The 17,939-nt window shown below is 49.2% G+C and overlaps 1 protein-coding gene across 1 annotated transcript in view; it reads right to left on the reverse strand.

Moving 5' to 3' along the window:
• Positions 1–579: 579 nt before the first annotated feature.
• Positions 580–17,939, reverse strand: part of Fstl4 (follistatin like 4) — a 435,031-nt gene continuing 417,671 nt past the window's right edge. Inside the window, exons 14-16 of the mRNA XM_041664845.1 lie at positions 16,245–16,352; positions 7,927–8,036; positions 580–6,477 (exon numbers count right to left, since the gene is read on the reverse strand). Of these exons, the coding sequence (XP_041520779.1) occupies positions 5,775–6,477; positions 7,927–8,036; positions 16,245–16,352 (921 nt within the window). The 3' untranslated portion in view covers positions 580–5,774. The remainder of the gene's footprint in view (positions 6,478–7,926; positions 8,037–16,244; positions 16,353–17,939) is intronic.

Raw genomic sequence — 17,939 nt, forward strand, 5'->3', positions numbered from 1 at the left:
CCCATTACAGACAGGTCTTGGAATGAACTGTCCCATGTGGTGATGAGCACAAGCTTGGGTGGGGCTGAGGGCAGGAAGCAGTGGCAGTTGGTCACTGTGCTCTGCTTCTTACTGCGTGATTGCATTTGGCTCAGTGCTCACCACACAGGAAATTGCTGGACCCCCATCCTCCTGCAAATGTTAATGAGGCAGATCTGGAAAGCAGAGCCCAGGGGAGCTGAGGCTCAGGCTTTGCATGTGGACAGAGCACAGGGACCAGCATCCGTTGGCTATAGACTTGAATTGGAGTCAGATCTGAGCCCCTGCTTCCATTGAAATGGGGTGGTGCTGCACACCTTTAATCCCAACATTTGGGAGGCAGAGGAAGGTGGATCTATGAGTTCAAGGCCAGCCTGGTCTGCAGAGTGAGTTCCAGGACAGCTAGGGCTACACAGAAAAAACACACTGGAAAAAAACCAAAACCAAACCAAACTGAACAAAACCTTGGGTCTTGCACCTGTCCGTTCTCACTTTCACAGCTGCTGACAGACTCGACCCAGAAAGGAAATTCTTTCTCAAGTTTTATTGTAAAATCCTCAGAAAAAGAGCATTGACAATGACCATACTTTATGGTAATCTGTGAGTCTTTTTTTTCTTTTTTGTCAAGTGGTACAGTAAATACATCATGTGTTCAATACTGTGTCATACATCAAAATAAACACAAACTTATTTCAAATGCCACATACTGTTACTGTGTTGGTACAAATTTCTACTAAAGTTGATGTATTAAAAATAATTTATATATATCTTATAAATAAGGAAAAAATTCACATGTGTATAATAATTACAGGCGGCCTTTTGAGAGATACTGATTACAGAAAATATATTTTGGCGTCTACACAACTGCTCAAAAGAACGTAGCCTGCCTCGATGTAAGCGATCCAAGGGTTTTTCTGAGGTGGGGAAAGGATGACTCTCAGGATGGCGTGTGTGGGGTTCTACAACGTGAAGGTCATTCGGCGACGCGGTAGCGCGAAATGGTGTGCGACCACTCTAGCAAAACTTCATGCCCAGTTTCACTTTGGGTCATTTTATACAGCCTTCAGGAAGCAGGGCAGCAGCACTGGGGGATGTGGGGAGCCCTGGAGGCAGGCAGGGAGGGTGTGAATGTGGGTGCTACCACCAGGGGGCACAGTGGGTCTGGGTCTGGTGGCCTGCAGGCTTGTTTCTCTCCCATCTCTGGAGATGGCATGCTAGACAGTGGACGAGGATTTAGAGTTTAGACAGCCCCTGATCGCACAACCAGCCGATGCTGGCCTCCCTTTATCCAGAAGGTGAACTGTGGAGAGCAACATGTCACCAAGGCGTGGTGTAGGGGGCCAGTCCCTACGCAAGGCTTTGTGGGATGTAGGCAGGGTTCGCTAGTGTTGTCTAGGGTAGGGTAGGGCCGTGTTTTCTAGGCCACAGGTGACTTTTCATTGGAGCGCTAAAGCAGTAAGGCATCATGGCAAGGGGTCACATGATGCCTGTATGGTGGGAAATGGATGCTCCATAAATGGTAGGAACTGTCGTGGGAGCGAGCCGTGGGAAAGGAACTGTAACATGGGTCGGTCATTAAGTTGAGTTTGGAAAGAAAGGCGCACAAGCTGTGACTTTGTGTCAAAAGCCAAAAAGGTCCTATATGCGCCGGTGCCAGCTGAAGAAGCCTCCCTGTGAATTCTGGAAATCCGTTTCTTCTCTCCTTTCATATCTCGTTTTATCCGTTGTGTTTGGTTAGATTACGCTTTCCAGCTAGTCGCCCAGAGAGTCAGAGGAGACTGTGGAGGCCTAAGAGATGCTTGATCATTACCTCTAGGTATCTGCTGGGGAGTTGGCGCCCAAGCCCACAGACCCAGCCACGACACCCAAATCCTCAAGCCAGTGCTGCGAGCAGGAAGTGGCTTGCCTTCCACCACCCGCTTGGCATCTTGTGATCACATCCTGAGTGCCCTGCCCCCATTGGATCTTTTAAGTATCCCACTTAGCATCCTTGTGGAGAGAAACCAAACCTAGGCAGTTAGCAATGCTTTTGAACAAGACCACGGGTTGCCTCTGTGGTGGCTTGGGAGCAAAAGGCAGCATCTGGTCTGTGAGGGACTTCTCATTTGAACCCTCAGAGCAAGGAGCGTGTGGGCAAAGGGCACATGAAGCTGGTGTGATGAAGAGTTGTTGCTCCTTGAAGGATGAGTGCCATCACAGGGGAACTCAGGAGCAGGAGGCGTGGGATACAGGAAGGGAGCTAGGAAGAAAGGGAATGAAGTGGGAGAAGATGGAGAGGGTGGACTGCCTCGTGTGAGACTGGGCTGAAATGAAATCTCACCAGCTCTCTCCCTCTTTCCTACCACCCTGATGGTGCTTTTTCTAGTCCTCGGCTTCTAACTTCCTGGTCCGAGAGCTAGGGTTTGGGCTGTGATCCTGGACAGCAAGGTGCTGTCTGTGGTTCTGAGCACACATGGAGTGGGACTGGGGCTGGGCTGATGGAGGACTTCTGAATCAGTCTCTAGGAGTCTCCCCTCATCTCTGGCCTCCTGGGGGGCATTCTGGGGATGCTGGGTAAATGGAAGGAAGATGTGAGGTAGATTGGTGGGTGTGTAGGAGGGAGGAAAGGGGAATGGCAACAGATCCCCGGAGACTTGCTTCTGGAGGGGAGGGTTGGAGAGAGGGCTGTGGGGTTTGTTAGTGGATGGTTCTGCATCAGTGGTTTTTCGAAACACACAAGAAAATGAAGCAACTACACTTTAGCCCGCGGTACAAAAATATATCCAGAGCGAGTGTGTTTCACATCTCCATTCTGAGAGCCCCCTTAGTTCACAGGTTATCGGTCATCAGACGAACGAGAAGATGCGACTGGACAAAGCCAACTCGCGCTTCGCTGGGTGAAGCCTCGGAAGTTCCCAGGCTCTGTGCAGCAAGCTCTGTCTGGGGTAGCAAGCAGCCTTCCTGGGGTGCTTCCCTTCAGTTGGGAGCCCTTTCCTGAACAGAGAGTAGGTGAGGGGGAGGAACTGAACCCCCTTCCTTGGTGATGCCCACTCTCTTCATCAGAGAACCTGTAGTTTGGCCTGTAGTTTGGCCTTAGATTCTGATCCCAGCCATGACTTCAGGTCTTTTCCAGCCTCTTCCCATGATTCAGGAAAGCAGCAGGATGTTTGTGTGGCTTGGGGACCAAAGAAATCTGTGTACCACATTGGAGGGTGGCCCAGTCTCAGGCTTGTTTGGACAAGAGGGTTATATACTCAGTCAGAAGCAGGAAGGCTCTCTTCCATACAGGTCTGGGGTTGCTGGGTAGGATGTTGAGAGCAAGGACTTTGGGGCAGAAGGAGAACCAGTAGCTACATATGCACAGAATTTTGTGGTGGTTTTCTGGGGAAAATAAAAAAGAACAGTCAAATGTTTGTGTCATCACTTGAATGTTAAGAATTATGAATGGGGTTTATGTAAATCACTTTCCTGGTGGTTTTCTTAGTTAAACCAGTCCTTTCTGGGTAAACTGTTAGCTGTCAATTTCTTGTGTTCTTCAGAACCCCCACGGGCGGGGTTTGTTGCAGGAGAGCCACTCACTCACTGTGCGTTGCCAGTGGGTTTTAAACTCGTCTCATGGGTCTCTTCTGGCCCCAGACTGAAGAGGGGGAAGGCAGGCAAGGTTTCCCCATGGCCCTCTGCCTTCCTCTGTGGATCCCATTGTCAGGAAGCCATTCTGCTTTTGTGACTGCAGCCTGGACTGACATCTGGCCTAGGCTTCAGGGTTCCTAGTTTTTTCTTTACCATGTCTTGCACCCAGGCCACTGGACATAGGCTGACTATCTCTAGTAGTTGAGCAGGAGAAAAGAGAACTTTGTGGGTACCTTTTAGGAATGTGCAGAGAAGCAGGACAGTGGCCAAGCAATCCTGCTTCCTTTTGGTTTGCTGGACTGTATTGGTCTTTGACTTTTGCATCCAAAGAGGGTATGTAAGCTGGCCTTGGTGGGCTTGGGGGGGGGGAGCCTCTTTGAGGCTCAGGGAATCTTATGCTTGAGGCAGACACTATTGTTCCAAAAGGAGAAATATGTGACTATTGGAAGATTTTAGTGAAAGCATGGGACCCCAGAATCATATCAGATAAGAAAGGGTAAGATGTATCATCGCTACCTCTCCCACTTGTGAAGCTTGCCTCTGAGGGCAGCATCTTCAGCCTCTTACCCACATCTGAAACATGATAGCCCATGTACGGGGAACTGCCTTGGACTGTCAGGGACAACGGTTTAGTGGACTAGGAGAGGAAACACGGGGGAGGCCAGACTAGCAGCAGGAAGCTGGCATGAACAGTGGGGGTCAAGCACTCATGCAGGAAGTGGGAGAAAGGTGCAATCTGGGTCTTCAAAGTCATGACCATTGCTGGTCGGTGAAAGTGGCTAAGTTAGCTGGTCTGGGGTAGACCCACTGTCTCAACACTGTGGGGCTTGCAGAATTTGAACTAGAAAGCCAGCACGTTTTGGCAACGGATGTGAGAGAGGGCGGAATGTTCTGAGACACCTGGGTGGGGGTCTCTTTCTTGTTGAGTCTGACACAGGTGGTCCCCTAGGTCTGGCTGGGTTGGGCCTCTTCCTATTGCAGAGACAGGAGGGGCTGACAGAGCCCTCTGTGAGTCTGCATTATGGAGAGTGTGTAGATGAGGGGATGGGAATGAAAACACTAGGGAAAAGGGTTCTCTTGCAGTGTGGTGACAGGGGCTGAGGCATCAGTGCTGACTGCTCCTGCAGAAACACAGCCTTAGGGCTCTGGATGGATGGCACTCATGGCTTCTGGACGGAACCCAGAGGCTGCCTACACCTTACCAGGAGAGCCTGGCCTGCCCTGGGTCTGGACTTCTGCTGGTGCGTTAGGCATCCTTAATAACGTGTTGCCTTTCTGTGGTGAAGAGCAGGCACATGGGGCTCAGCTTGGTCTCTTGGGGTCCCAGCGTGGATTTTAACATGGTGGTTATGGACTGCACTTGGGCCAACACAATGGTGCAGAGGGCTGCTATTTCTTGGGTGTCTATTTTTTCTGCACATGGGAGGTTGGGACCCTCTCCCCTCGGAGACTTGGCCTAAGGCAGGGAAGAATATAGCTGGACCTTGGAGAGCATCTCTCTGCGTCCTCACATCTGAGATTATAAAAAAATTAGTTTTAATCAAAAAATTCCAAAATAAAGCAAGTGATTTTCCCATCCCCCAAGGTGTAGTAAGTTTCAGAGGCTCTCCCTCGGGGGTATAGCACTCGGCTGGAAAAGCAAGCAAGCAGTGTCCAGGACGGAGCATGTGAGGTCCCCAGCAGGGGTAGGAGGCTAGCCCGCTAAGAGGGACAGCCCCGCTCAACCCCGCTGCCGGGGCCACTCCTGCAGGGCACTGGCTGGGGCTGCCGGGTTAGGGTAATGACAATGTGAAGGCAACGGACAGAAGTGTCAGCCTGGGCAGCAGGATCCCTCGCTTCTGTGATGTCCTCAGGCGACGTGGTGTGCAGCCAGGAACAGAGATGATTTCCTTGCACACAGCAGCAGCATGTGTTCTCGCCACGGCTCAAGGCCTTACATCATACTTCTGAATGGAAACCCCCGGATCTTGGTTGCTGTGTGTACCTTCTACTAGGGAACTTGCAAGGAGATCAGTGTCGAACCACAAAGCGAAGTACAGGGTTTGGCTTTTTTGTCTGTGAAAATGTACAGTGCGCCTGGTCGGGGCTGTGGTGTCAGGACTAAGGTGGTACTCCTGGACCCGAGCTCGGTTCCTTCCTGGACCCTTTCATACCTCCCCGACCCACACCACTGCGGCCGCACCCTTTGCGCCCGACACCTCGCATCTCAGGGCGTTTTGTCTCCCATTGATCAGGAACAGCGACTCTTGAGCGGGTGTGAGGAGGTACTGTCCAAAGAGCCCGCTGTCCCTCAGGATTCTGCGGGGTCCACCCCAGGGTGGGGCTGGCCCGGTGGGTGGCTCCTTTAGGTTCTTCAGCCTCCCCATCTTCCCGGTAGACAGCTCGAGGAACAGCAGGTCCGGCTCCTTGTCGAGAGCGGCGTAGGCATTGTACTGATTGCCTTCCGTGAAGGAATGCTGAAACGCCAAGTCTGAGACGCCCGGGCTTATTTTGAGGTCATATAGGGTCTGGATTTCCCCCCGCACTGTGACCTCCTGCACGTGTAGCCAGGGGCCCTTGTTGGAGACACTGACGATGAAGCGTCCATCAGGGGACACGTGGGGGGTGCCTGTGACGTCAGTGTTAGGGCCCAGCACCGAGTCTGTGACGCTGTCAATGAGCAGCTGTGGGCTGGTGGAGGTAGGGGTGTCTTGTCGGCACTGCACGAAGAAGTAGCCGCCCAGGTGGGTGTGTGCCATGGCTTGAGGCGTGCAGCTATGGTGCTTCAGGCTGATGGTCTTGAGGGGCATCAGAGTCTCCAGGTCAACTTTGTGGACGGCAGGGTCAGATTTGTTGAAGATGAAGCCAAACCTGGAAGGAGAGCAGTGGAAGTCAGAGAACCATGGGTCAGAGGGTAGGAGGTCGCTGTTGGGGGCAGGGGATCTGTCATTTGTTTTAAATGATAACATCCTAACTCTTCAGTCATCTAATGGTCTACTAATAAGATCTATCATTCTGCAGGGGATGTCTCCGAGCCAGCTAGCTATACTCTTCAGTCATGTACAGTTGAGTATAATGTTTGTGGATTTGTATGTTTGCAAAACCCACTCATCTTTGGAAAATGCTTTTGAAGGGCAGGAGAATGACCCTCAGTGGCTTCTCTCTGGAGGTGACTTTGGTCCACTTCCCTAGCTCGGTTAGCTGGGATGGGGATCTGGGTTTGCAGGAAAAGACTGACTCTTGCCTGACTGTCACGAGGACACTTGTCAATGTGCCTGCTCCTGAGCTGTCTGGAAAGTCAGAATTCGAAGACACAGCTAAACAAGGACAGAGTTTCTATTTATTGTTCTGATGTTGGGGGAGGAATCCATAGTGTAGTCTCCCCTCTGGCATCCATGATGTGGGCAAGAAGAACCTCAGGGCAACTTTTGCCCCAGATGTCACTTGGCCTGGTGCTGCTGGGATGCCCTTTGGTTGCAGAGCCCAGGACCTTGCCTCTCTGAGCCTCAGGGACAGGTGGGAAGATCAGATCCGAGAGGGAGCTCAAGCAGATGGGACTTGAGCTGCTCTGGCTTTCTGAAAGTCTGTTGGAGACTGACTGCAAGTATAGGAAAGTCTGACTCCAGGAGGGACGTCCCCCGAGATCTGCACCTAGTGTCTGGCTCACAAAGGCCTTCGGTGCTGAATGCACCTAAAGGCATAGGAGAATCTGTTTCTATAATTTTCCCTGGGGAAAGAAGGCATCTCCAAGACTGGGCAAAATGTCCCAGGCGTTGATTTTAAAGCATCCTTAAAGAAGCGGAGGGAGAAGATGATGCTCTTAAGAGGAACTTAAGAGCCACTCAGGAGCATCTGCACCTCACGGCTCCTGGCTGGAGTCCTGGTGGGGGTCTCATGTATGCATCAAGCTCTGAGGCTCTGCAGGGACCAGGTTCTGAGGGAGGCTATTGTCCTCTTAAGGCGCCCAGCATCAGCGTGCAAAAATGAGTCATTTCTTCTTGAAGACTGAGTCTGATGTCAGTTCACAGAGGCATACAAAGTGAGGTCTTTGGGGACTTGATGACACAGCAGGGGCATTTGCAGAGCTTGTGGGAGCTCTAGGAAATGAGAAAGGAAGGAGAGGGGCCAGTCCCTAAAGACTCTGGGGACCGTGAACTCTCTTTAATTAGAAGGTATGCTTAGCAGGGCGACCAGGCTCTGGGTCTGCTGTGCCAGAGAGGGAGGCAGATCAGGAAGTATTGGGAGGGAGAGAGGGGCGCATGACTGCCCAGGTAGATGAGGACTGAGCATGGCCTGCAGGGGCGGGGAGACCAGTCCTACCTGACGTGGTTGATGATGAGATTGGTTGGGGGTATGAAGAAGTCGTCCACTCCTGCAAATGGCGTTCGGATGAGGTGCTGGCCCTGACCAGCGCTGGCTTCGGTGATTACCTGTAACACAGAGAGGGGTTATTGTGGGGGCCTATTCAAGAGCAGGCTGGAGAGCTGGACATGTGCATGTTCAACTATAGACCCCACAGATGGTGAGATATATGGTGGACAAACCCTAGTCTCAGGAAAGGGACAGGAACCAAGTGGGAGCTGTTTGGAAACGTGGAGATCAGGCACCTGTTCTTCCTGGGGGAGGAAGTAAAGGCCCAGACTGGCCACCCCTCTTCAGTCCAACCTGGCCATCTGCTTCTTGTCTTCCTGCAGGAGGGTGGGGTGAGGACCTAGGGAATGGTGCTGGGGTTTCCAAGGAAGAGTCTAGCGTTTGCATCTCTGCTCAACCCCAGGGAAAGGGGGAGAGAATGAACAATGGACCGATGTACTAGGAAATTATTGAACACATTTAGTGTTTCTGTGTGTTTGCATGGGGCAAGCACGAGTGTGTGCACAGGTGTGCATATGCTAATGGAGGCCAGAGGTCAACGTAGGGTATCATTTCTCATGTGCTGTCTACTTGGTGTGTTTGAGCCAATGACCTGTAACTCATCACATAGGCTAAGTTGGCCAGGGCCCTGCAAGTTCCTACCTTCTCAGCACTGAGTTTACGAGTGTGTCACATGCCTGACTTGTTTTTTTTTTTTTTTTTTTTTTTTTTTTTTAAATGTGCACTCTGGAGATTGGAACTCAAGCTTCATGCTTTGCACAAACTGGATCATGGTTGCCTCTGTTTTCCCACAGGCAATGCTTTTGCCCTGTGGACTTGGCAGAAAGCAAGCAGGTCTAACCCCTGGTGTGTGTCCCTGATATGCTGAGTCAGGGCAAGGATAGTTTGGTGGTGGGAGAGGTTAATCTAAGAGGTTAGACCAAGGGTGAGTCCTGTGGGTGCCCTGTGGGAAGTCACTTGGTTAAGGGCTATCCAAGGCAGCCCATGATCCCCCACCTTCTGTACAGGGTCATTGATCTATAGGTTTTAGGCCACTGCCTAGAAAGGCAGATCTACACTACTGCACGGGCTTGGCCAGCTCACAGGCAATTTTAGCTCAAGGGCACTAGGGACAGGAAGCTGACCTTCAACTCTCAACCAACAAAGGAAACGTTCTTTTTTTTTCTTTTTCTTGATCATATTGTGGCCACGGCAGTAGCAGAAAGGACCCAGGTTTTTTGCAGCCTAATGCCAGCCTGCAGGACAAGGGCAGCCGCAGGAAGGGCCTGCTGAGCACACAGCTTGCAGCACTGAGCACTTCTGCCTTGGAGGAAGGGGGTCTGCCTTCTGGCTGTCACTTTCATGACAGAGCAAACAGCAGCTAGCTGGCCTGTTCAGGCAGGTTTGAGGCTGGAATCTTTGTGTACCTCTATGCTAGCCTTGGGGGTGAGGGATGTCAGCAGGCACAGTGCTGGAGCCAGAGAGGTGCACGTTGTGATTTCTGGTCTCCAAGGGTTTAGAAGTTGCGAGGAGCAGGCTTCCCTGTGATTTTTCTATTTAACAAATGGCAGCATGATGCTTTCTTGACAAGTTCACGGGAGAAAAGCTCATAGAACTGGGCATTAAGAAAATACAAGGATTAGACACTGGGTCTACGAGCGTCTCTGGGAAATGTGGCTGAGCGTTCCAAGGCAGGGTGCAATCGTTGCTTGATACCAGGCCTGTCATTTCAGCTTATAATAGAGATGGAAAATTACAGGCTGTCATCGGTCAGTGTCATTCACGCCTCAACACCCTGACACCCTATATTCAGAGGTGGCTTCATCAAACACAGCCCCATGGACCATTGAGCTGACACAGTGTGTCAACCTTATTTCTCCGAGCCCTGAGGTTCTCTTGCCCTGGCCTTGGGTCCTGGCACATAGCTGAACCCCCAGATGCCACAAAGATAATTCTGAAGATCTCCTAGTTCTGTGGGATCAGCTCAGGAGAGAGCCACAGATGGCCTAGAAGCATGAGGGGCTATCTGGATAGAAGGGAGGTGACAAATGCTGAGCATCTCTTAGGTGGATGAACAATGCCTGCTGAGAAGTAACATCTAGGGGGACAAGCTAGAGGCACTGAAAGCTGGGCCTGGAGTAAGAACAACTGGGTAGAATCGGTGATGATGCCTTAGGAGGTGAGCGTGGGGATGGGCTTCATGCATGGACTCACCTCCACACAGCCAAGGTAGAATTTAACAAATACCCAAATAATGACTATTTAGAAGGAATGGTAGAGTATGCTTCTACTGCTTTTCAAGTATCAACAACACGATCTTTGCCCACACCTGCAGCCTTTTTCATTGCTTATGTTTTAGATTTGGGGTACAGGGTCTCACTATCTATCCCAGGCTGGCCTTGAACTCCCGATCTCTCTGTTTCAACATCCAGAGTTTCAGTGCCATAGGTGTGCATGGCTATGTACAGCTTTTCATCTGTATTTAGGCACATTCTTTAAGTTATTTAAAAAAAATTGTGTGTGTGTGTGTTTGTGCATGCACGCGCGTGTGTGTGTGTGTGTGTGTGTGTGTGTGTGTGTGTGTGTATGCGTGCAGAGGGCAGAGGAGGGCATCAGGTCTCTTGGAGCGCAGGTTGTAGGTGGCTATCGGTCTCCTGACAAAACTGAGGTCCCTCTGCAACAGTGGCAAGGACCCAACTGCTGAGCCCTCTCTCCAGCACCCGGGCTGCTTTCTGGTTATCAGATAGCACAGCCCACAACATCTAATTTTACAAAACCTTCGATTAATGAAATACTTTTGTATCTATATGTACGTGTAAGAATTCTACTAGATGAGCTGTCTCCTATATATTAAATTAGCTCTTTGTCTGTGTCGATGGATTTTCCTCCTGTTTATTTTCTCTACTTGGTATGTATGATTTAGGCCTATCTTTGATCAAGCTATATTATATTTAATCATTGCTTTATGCATTTAGTTACATTGTCGGGCACATAACTATTCATCATCATGAAAGTCTCTCCTGCTGTCCACAGCTTTTCAGTTCGAAGCCACCTCACCCGGTGCTCGCATTCTCTCTCCCGAGCATCCCTTTGATCAACTGCTATCACTGTTTCAAGTCTTGAGGTCTCTCCTTTTATAACTTCTACTGTAGTTCTTTATTTCTTTCATGTCTCCCGCCCCTTTTGGTAATGGAGACTAAACCTAGGACCTTGTATGTGCCAAGAAAACATTCTAGCAGGGAGCTGCGTTCTAGTCCTTTTAACTAGGAAATGCACACATGTGCAGGTCAGAGGTCAGCCTTGAGTGTTCTTACACCCTCCTTTGAAAAATTAAAATATACTTTAGATATTTATTTTATGTACACGACGTTTTTGCCTGCTTATGTGGGTGTGTACCGTGTGCATGCCTGGTGCTTGTGGAGGTCAAAAGAGGGCATCAGACCCCTGGAACTGGAGGTACGGATAGTTGTGAGCTACCATGCTGTTGGGGACCAGATCTAGGTCTTTAGCCAGAGCAGCCAGTGCTCTAACCACTGAGCAACCTCTATAGCTATATATCTCCCTTATTTATTTTTGAGGCAGTTTCTTGAATTGACCGGAATTTGCTCTGCAGGCTGGGCTGGCTGGCTAGACAGTCTCAGGAACCATCCTGTCTCCCCAGAGCCTCCAGCTTGGTTTTGTGTGAGAGCCTGCAGGAATGAATGTGGAGGTCGGTTTCTCTCCCTCTGCTGTGAGTTCTAGGGATGGAACTGCTGGGGCTTATGTGGCAGGTGTCCTCACTTAGCTGTCCTGCTGGCGCCATATTAATTTTTTAGCCCCATGGGCTGGGGGTGTGGTCAGGCCCCAGTGTTTGCAACACAAGCACTATAGTGACTGAGCTATTGCTCTGTCCCACTTCTTGTTCTTTTTTTAGGCACGGGCTAAGTTGCCCAGGCTGGCTTTGAACTCACTTTAATGTCCAAGCAGGCCTTGAATTCATGACCCTCTCTCCTTGACCTCCTGAGTAGCTGTGTCAGCGTCGCCAAGCTTGGCTTTATATTTCTTAGAAACAAATTATATCAAATAGTTTTCTTCTTAAAGCCCAATCAAACCATTCTATTTATTTATAAATATTATTTATAAATGACAGGGTCTCTCTCAAGTAGCCCAGGCTAGCCTCCAGTTCACTGTGGAGTGGAGGCTGACCTTGGACTTTTGATCTTTGTGCCCCTACTCCCCAAGTTCTGAGATTACAGACATACACTGCCATGTTATGGTTTTCTGTAGTTCTTGGGAAGGAATCTGGGGTTTTGTGCTTGTCAGAGAAGGGCATCACCTATAGTTACACCCCATACCCATGGCACATCTTTGCCTTTAAAAAATACAGTAGGCTGGAGAGATGGCTCAGGAGTTAAGAGCACTGGCTGTTCTAGAGGACCTGAGTTCAGTTCCCAGCACCCATGCAGCCGCTCACGAAGCTGTGATTTCAGTTCTAGGATGTCTGATACCCTTGAACAGACATCCAGGTGAAACAACAATGCACATAAAAACATCATTAAAAAAATTTTAGCCAGGTGGTAGTGGTTCATGCCTTTAATTCCAGCATTTGGGAGGCAGAGGCAGGCAGATCTCTGTGAGTTGGAGGCCTGCCTGGTCTACAGAGTGAGTTCCAGGACAGACAGGACTATAACACAGAGAAACCCAGCCTCAAATTACCAAACCAAGCCAAAAATAAAAAGAGATAGTTGGAGAAATAGGATATTCATGCTCCAGCATTTTTCCCACCCTTCTTTTTTTTTAAATATTTATTTATTTATTATGTATATAATATTCTGTCTCTGTGTATGTCTGCAGGCCAGAAGAGGGCACCTGACCCCATTACAGATGGTTGTGAGCCACTATGTGGTTGCTGGGAATTGAACTCAGGTCCTTTGGAAGAGCAGGCAATGCTCTTAACCTCTGAGCCATCTCTCCAGCCCCTTTCCCCACCCTTCTTATCCTAACAAAGTGAGACTTACATTTTCACTCTGCCCTGCCTCCACCCACTCTTGATTACAATAAGTGACACTTAGTATATATTTTTATTTCTCTTTCAGGCCCCAAGTCTCCGGCTTTACTTAGTACATACATTTCCAGGTGTTTCCCTCCTTAGTCCTCAGTGCTGTGCCTCCTCTCTCTCTACACTGTGATAATGTCTGGCTCATCTGATGCTTGCTTTATATCTTCCCTTGATGTCCCCTCATGTTTCTTTAGTGCTGAGACCCTGGGTGCTCACACACCCTCTTGTCTTCCCCGGTAAGTGGGGTCTTTGCTGGGACAAGACTTTGAATGCTCAGCTCTTTGCTATTCCAGGTTTTCAGCTACTGTTACAGGGGGTGGGGAAATCTAATGTCAACCTGGCTGTCTGTCTTTTATGGGTGATTTGTTTTCCAACCCCAAAGGGCTTCCCTTGTCAGAGTTTCTTTCTTGGAGTTCTAGAATTTTACGAAGAATTAACAAGAGATATATTGCTTCTCATCACTTAGGACTGGGATGTGTAGAGCCCTCTCTTTGAGAATAAGTGTGTGCATGTGGGGGGGCCAGAGGACAACTTTGTGGAATCAGTTCTCTTCTTCCACATTTATACAGCTTCTGGGGATTTGAACCCTGGCACTTAGGCTTGTGTGACAACACCCTTACTCTCTGAGCCCTCTCTCCGGTTCTAGATCTTGTTGAACCCACATGATTACAGTTCTTTTTCATTGAGATTGGGTTTTTCTGTGTAGCCCTGGCTTTCTTGGAACTCACTTTGTAGCCCAGGCTGTCATCCAACTCAGAGATCCAGCGTGCACTACCATTGCCTGGCATCATTACAGTTCTTTGACTCAACAATTATGTTCCAAACTTGTTAGATTCCTTTCTTGATAGTCTCACTATATCTCCCTGGTTGTCCTGGAACTCACGGACATCCTTCTGCCTCAGAGTCCCAAGTGCCGGGATTATAGGTGAATAGTATGCCTAGCACATTTAATGTTTGATTCTATTCCAACTGTGACCCTCCTCTCTGGGTGTTACAGGATCCTGCCCCACATCTCCAAACCTTCATAGATTTTTCTCTTCAGGAAGATTTCCTTTTTCTTTCAGGCTACTTCATAAGGATACATTTTTTTCTTTCTAAATCACTTAGTTTTAAACTTGGAAGCTGGTTTCATTCATTTTTAGTTGAAATAAGACCAATTTTCTGGTGAACCCCTCTTTGGGTTTCATTCTTAGTGTTCCCGGGAAATCTGTCCCTGTTGTGGTTTGGTTGTGCCATGCCCCCCACACACTTATGGGTTTGAACACTTGGTCTTCATCTGGTGGCGCTGCGTTGGGAGGTGACACATCACTGGAGAAAGCAGGCTGCTGGAGGGAGGGAGGACCTTGATGAGTACAGCCTGACGCTGTTTATGGTACCCTGTCACATCCTAGCCACTGAGAGGTGAGCAGGTAGCCGTCCCTTCCTACTGCCACACCTGGGAGGCTTTCCTGCTGCTGTGTTGGACTGTTCCCGCAAGCAGTTCAGAGGGCATTTGGTGACAGAGAAAAAGGAGTAAGAGAGTCTCCCACAGTTCTTCCAGCTCATTTTCTGTTCTCAGCAACCTTTATTTTGGCTCCCAGGACCTTTGGTAAGCTCTTTGCATTGTCAGGTTCACTGGAACTTCCCCCTTGGGTCCAGCAAAGCCTGGGAGGAGAACAGGGCTGAGCTGTCTCCATGTACTTCTGTGGGTTCTAAAGACAGTCAACCCTAGTGGCCCAAATCATTCATGGGCATGCAATGCGTTAACTCCTCCCTGTATGCAGATGGTTCTGTGTACTGCTTTTTAGGAGAACAGAGTTGACCATCAAGTGACTTTTTCATAGGGCTTAGTGGATCCCTGGGGAGAGAGGCAGAGCCAGGTAGTGTCAAACCTCCCTAGCTGGTGTGGGAGGATTTCTACAGATCAGCAGAGCCTAGCCTCTTTTCAGGAGGCAGGAGGTACAGTGTAGGGGCTTCAGAGCCATGCTGAGTGGGCCAGGACCATGGGCAGATGACTTAACTCTCTGTGGCCTAGCACACTGTGAGCACATAGTCTGTGAGTTTAAGCATGCAGGCTGCTGCCCCTGTTTATTGGTTAGAACTATAGTTTCAATAGAGTGTGTCTCCACCGAACTCATGTTGTGCCATGGCCGCCAATGCTGTGACGTTGAGAGGCGGTGGGACCTTCTTGGGCTCTATTGGTTCACAGATATCTCTTCTCCTGAAGATATTAATGCAGCCCCCTAGAATGGGTGAGTTTTCACAAGAATGGGAGCATCGTGCCCCTCTCTTCACCCGCTGGCACGTGTACCCCTTCTTCACCCATCTGCTTCCCTTTTCATGTCCACCATGATGGCGGGTGGCATTGCTGCCCCTCTTGCCAGAAGCTGACCAGATAGGGCTGCTTGGTCTCAGATAAAACCGTGAGAGAAGATATATCTTTTCCTTTTTACAACACCCAGCTTCAGGCATTGTGTTGTAACAACAGAGAACAAGTGGAAAAAACCCACATTTATGGCTTAGCACTGCTGTCTAGATGGTCTGCTCATTCAAAGGAGAAGAAAATCCTGTCCTCCTCTTCGCTGTCTGGACTCTAGAGACATCCTATCTGTCCCTAAGAGCTACTGAGTCAGGAGAAGCAGGTGTGATATAGCTGGGTAGGGACTGGGTTGTCATGAAATTAGAATTTGATTCATTTTACATTCTTTTCAGCTGCAGTCCTGGTTGAAGATGCCCTGTGAATTGCCTAATGGGAACATTGCTTGGAGGTGGTTTCTGGCTTCCTTCTAGTGGTATAATAAAATATTCGGACTTAAAGAAATTTAAGAAGGAAAAGGTTTATTTGGCTCATACTTCTGAGTCATAGTTCCTCTTTGAGGGAAGTCAAGGCTAGAACTTAAGCAGGAGCCTGGAGGCCGCTGCTTGCTGGTTTGGGTACATGCTCATACTTGGCTAGCCTTCTTACACAGCCTAGAACCACCTGTATAGGGAATGGTGCCTCCCACAGTGGACTGGATCCTCTACTTCAATTTAACAATTAAGACTATTCACCCATGGGCATGCCTATGGGCCACTCTGCTCTAGACAGTTTCTCAACTGAAAGTTTCTTAGATGGGCAGGTAAAGCTTACTCATACTGTTTCCTGCTTCCTTCTCAAGCCTTTGTGGAAACAGTTTGGATAGATGGCCACCCAGGGGAGCACAGGACAATGGTTTTATTGCAACAGAATCCTGCTAGAGGCTGCGTGTCAGCTTCAACATACTCCACGTACCTGCAGGCTTGGCTGGGACTTGTGCACGTCCCCCCAGCTCAGGACCCACACTTGGTCATGTGACTTGTCGTAGGACAGCTTAGCTGGCAGAGGGTCCACACCTATGGACTTGAAAAGAAATAGTGACAAGTTGGTTATTGCTGAGGCTGACACGATGCTCATTCTGGACGTTCACGTATGTGGTTATCTCACTAGGGAAGCTGGCCTCGAACCCTTGCCCATTATCCTGCTTGGAAACCTAGTGTAGAAATCATCCCATGGGCTTTGTCCTCAGAGGACATGCGACTCAATGAGTTGTCTCTTTGAAAAACTTAGTTTCTTGCTTATATCTCACCTAAAGTATCCTAGGGACAACTCGGGAAGAGACTGAGCACAGAGGCTCTAAGACTTCCACTCAAGAGCCAGCCCTGGGGACTCTTTTTAGTCTTCCTAGAGCCTTAGGGGCCTCTTGGACCCTCAGCATCCATCCGGATTCTGGTGGGTTGGTCCTTTCCCAGGATCATCTGAGTTGCTACCCACCTCTGTCCTTTGTCCCACCCTGTGCAGCCTCTTTGTCGCACATCCAGCAGTTGAAGACTCTGGATTCAAGACTATGGCATCAAGCAGGTACACGCTCCCTTTTTAAATGGCAGCAGCTGAAAGTCTGCTACTTGCTGAGGCCATAGCTTCTCCCAAGGCCCTGGCACAAGAATGCTCTTTTCCTTTTAGAATGTAGATCTTTTAAAAAATTATGTGTATGTTGCATGTGAGTTCAGATGCTTGAGGAGGTCAGAAAGAAGGCTTTGGACCCCAGAACTGGAGTTACAGGTGGTTGTGGGTCACCTAATGTGGGTGGTGGGAACTAAGCTCAACTCCTGTGCAAGATCAACAAGTCCTCTCCACCGCTGAGCCATCTCTCCAGCCCCACAGTGCAGCTTTTATGCTACAGAAATCTTTAATGATTTTTAATAATGGACTGCAAACCACCAGCTCTTTTCATAACCCCCATGCTCAGTGAAGAGTCAGACATAGGTTCTCCGCCATCTTTTCTGCCCAATTGGCCACCAAATTTGATGCCTTCAAATCCATATGGGTGAGCCCTATCTTAGGGTTACTGTTGCTGTGATGGAACACCATGACCAAAGCAACTTGGGGAAGGAAAGGGCTGACTTGGCTTATGCTTCGATATCACTGTTCATCATAGAAGAAAGTCAGGACAGAAGCTCAAACAAGGCAGGAGCCTGAAGGCAGGCGCTGATGCAGAGGCCATGGAGGGGTGCTGCTTACTGGCTTGCTCCTCATGACTTGCTCAGCCTGCTTTCTTATAGAACCTAGGACAAACAGCTCAGGTGTGTCCCCACCCATGATGCACTGGGAATTCCCCCATTGATCACCAATTAATAACTGATAGGCAGCTTGCCTACAGCACCATCTCATGGAGACATTCTCTCAGCTGAGGCCTCCTCCTCTCAGATGGCTATAGTTTGTGTCGAGCTGATATAAAACTAGCCAGCACGTGTCCCCAAATCCCTTTCTCCATGGTTTCAATGACTTTTCCTCCACTTCCTTCACCATTATAGCTTATACCTCATCAACATAATTTCTGAAATTTCACTTTCATCCATATTCTAGCCTTGTTAGTCCATGGGGGAAAATGACCATCTTTGTCCACACAAACTTTGCTAAATAGTTGTCTTTTGAGCCCCCTACCCGCTT

Source organism: Microtus oregoni, unplaced genomic scaffold, assembly GCF_018167655.1.
Source record: "Microtus oregoni isolate MIOR12 unplaced genomic scaffold, Mior012 000015F_ref0000493, whole genome shotgun sequence".
NCBI lineage: Eukaryota > Metazoa > Chordata > Mammalia > Rodentia > Cricetidae > Microtus > Microtus oregoni.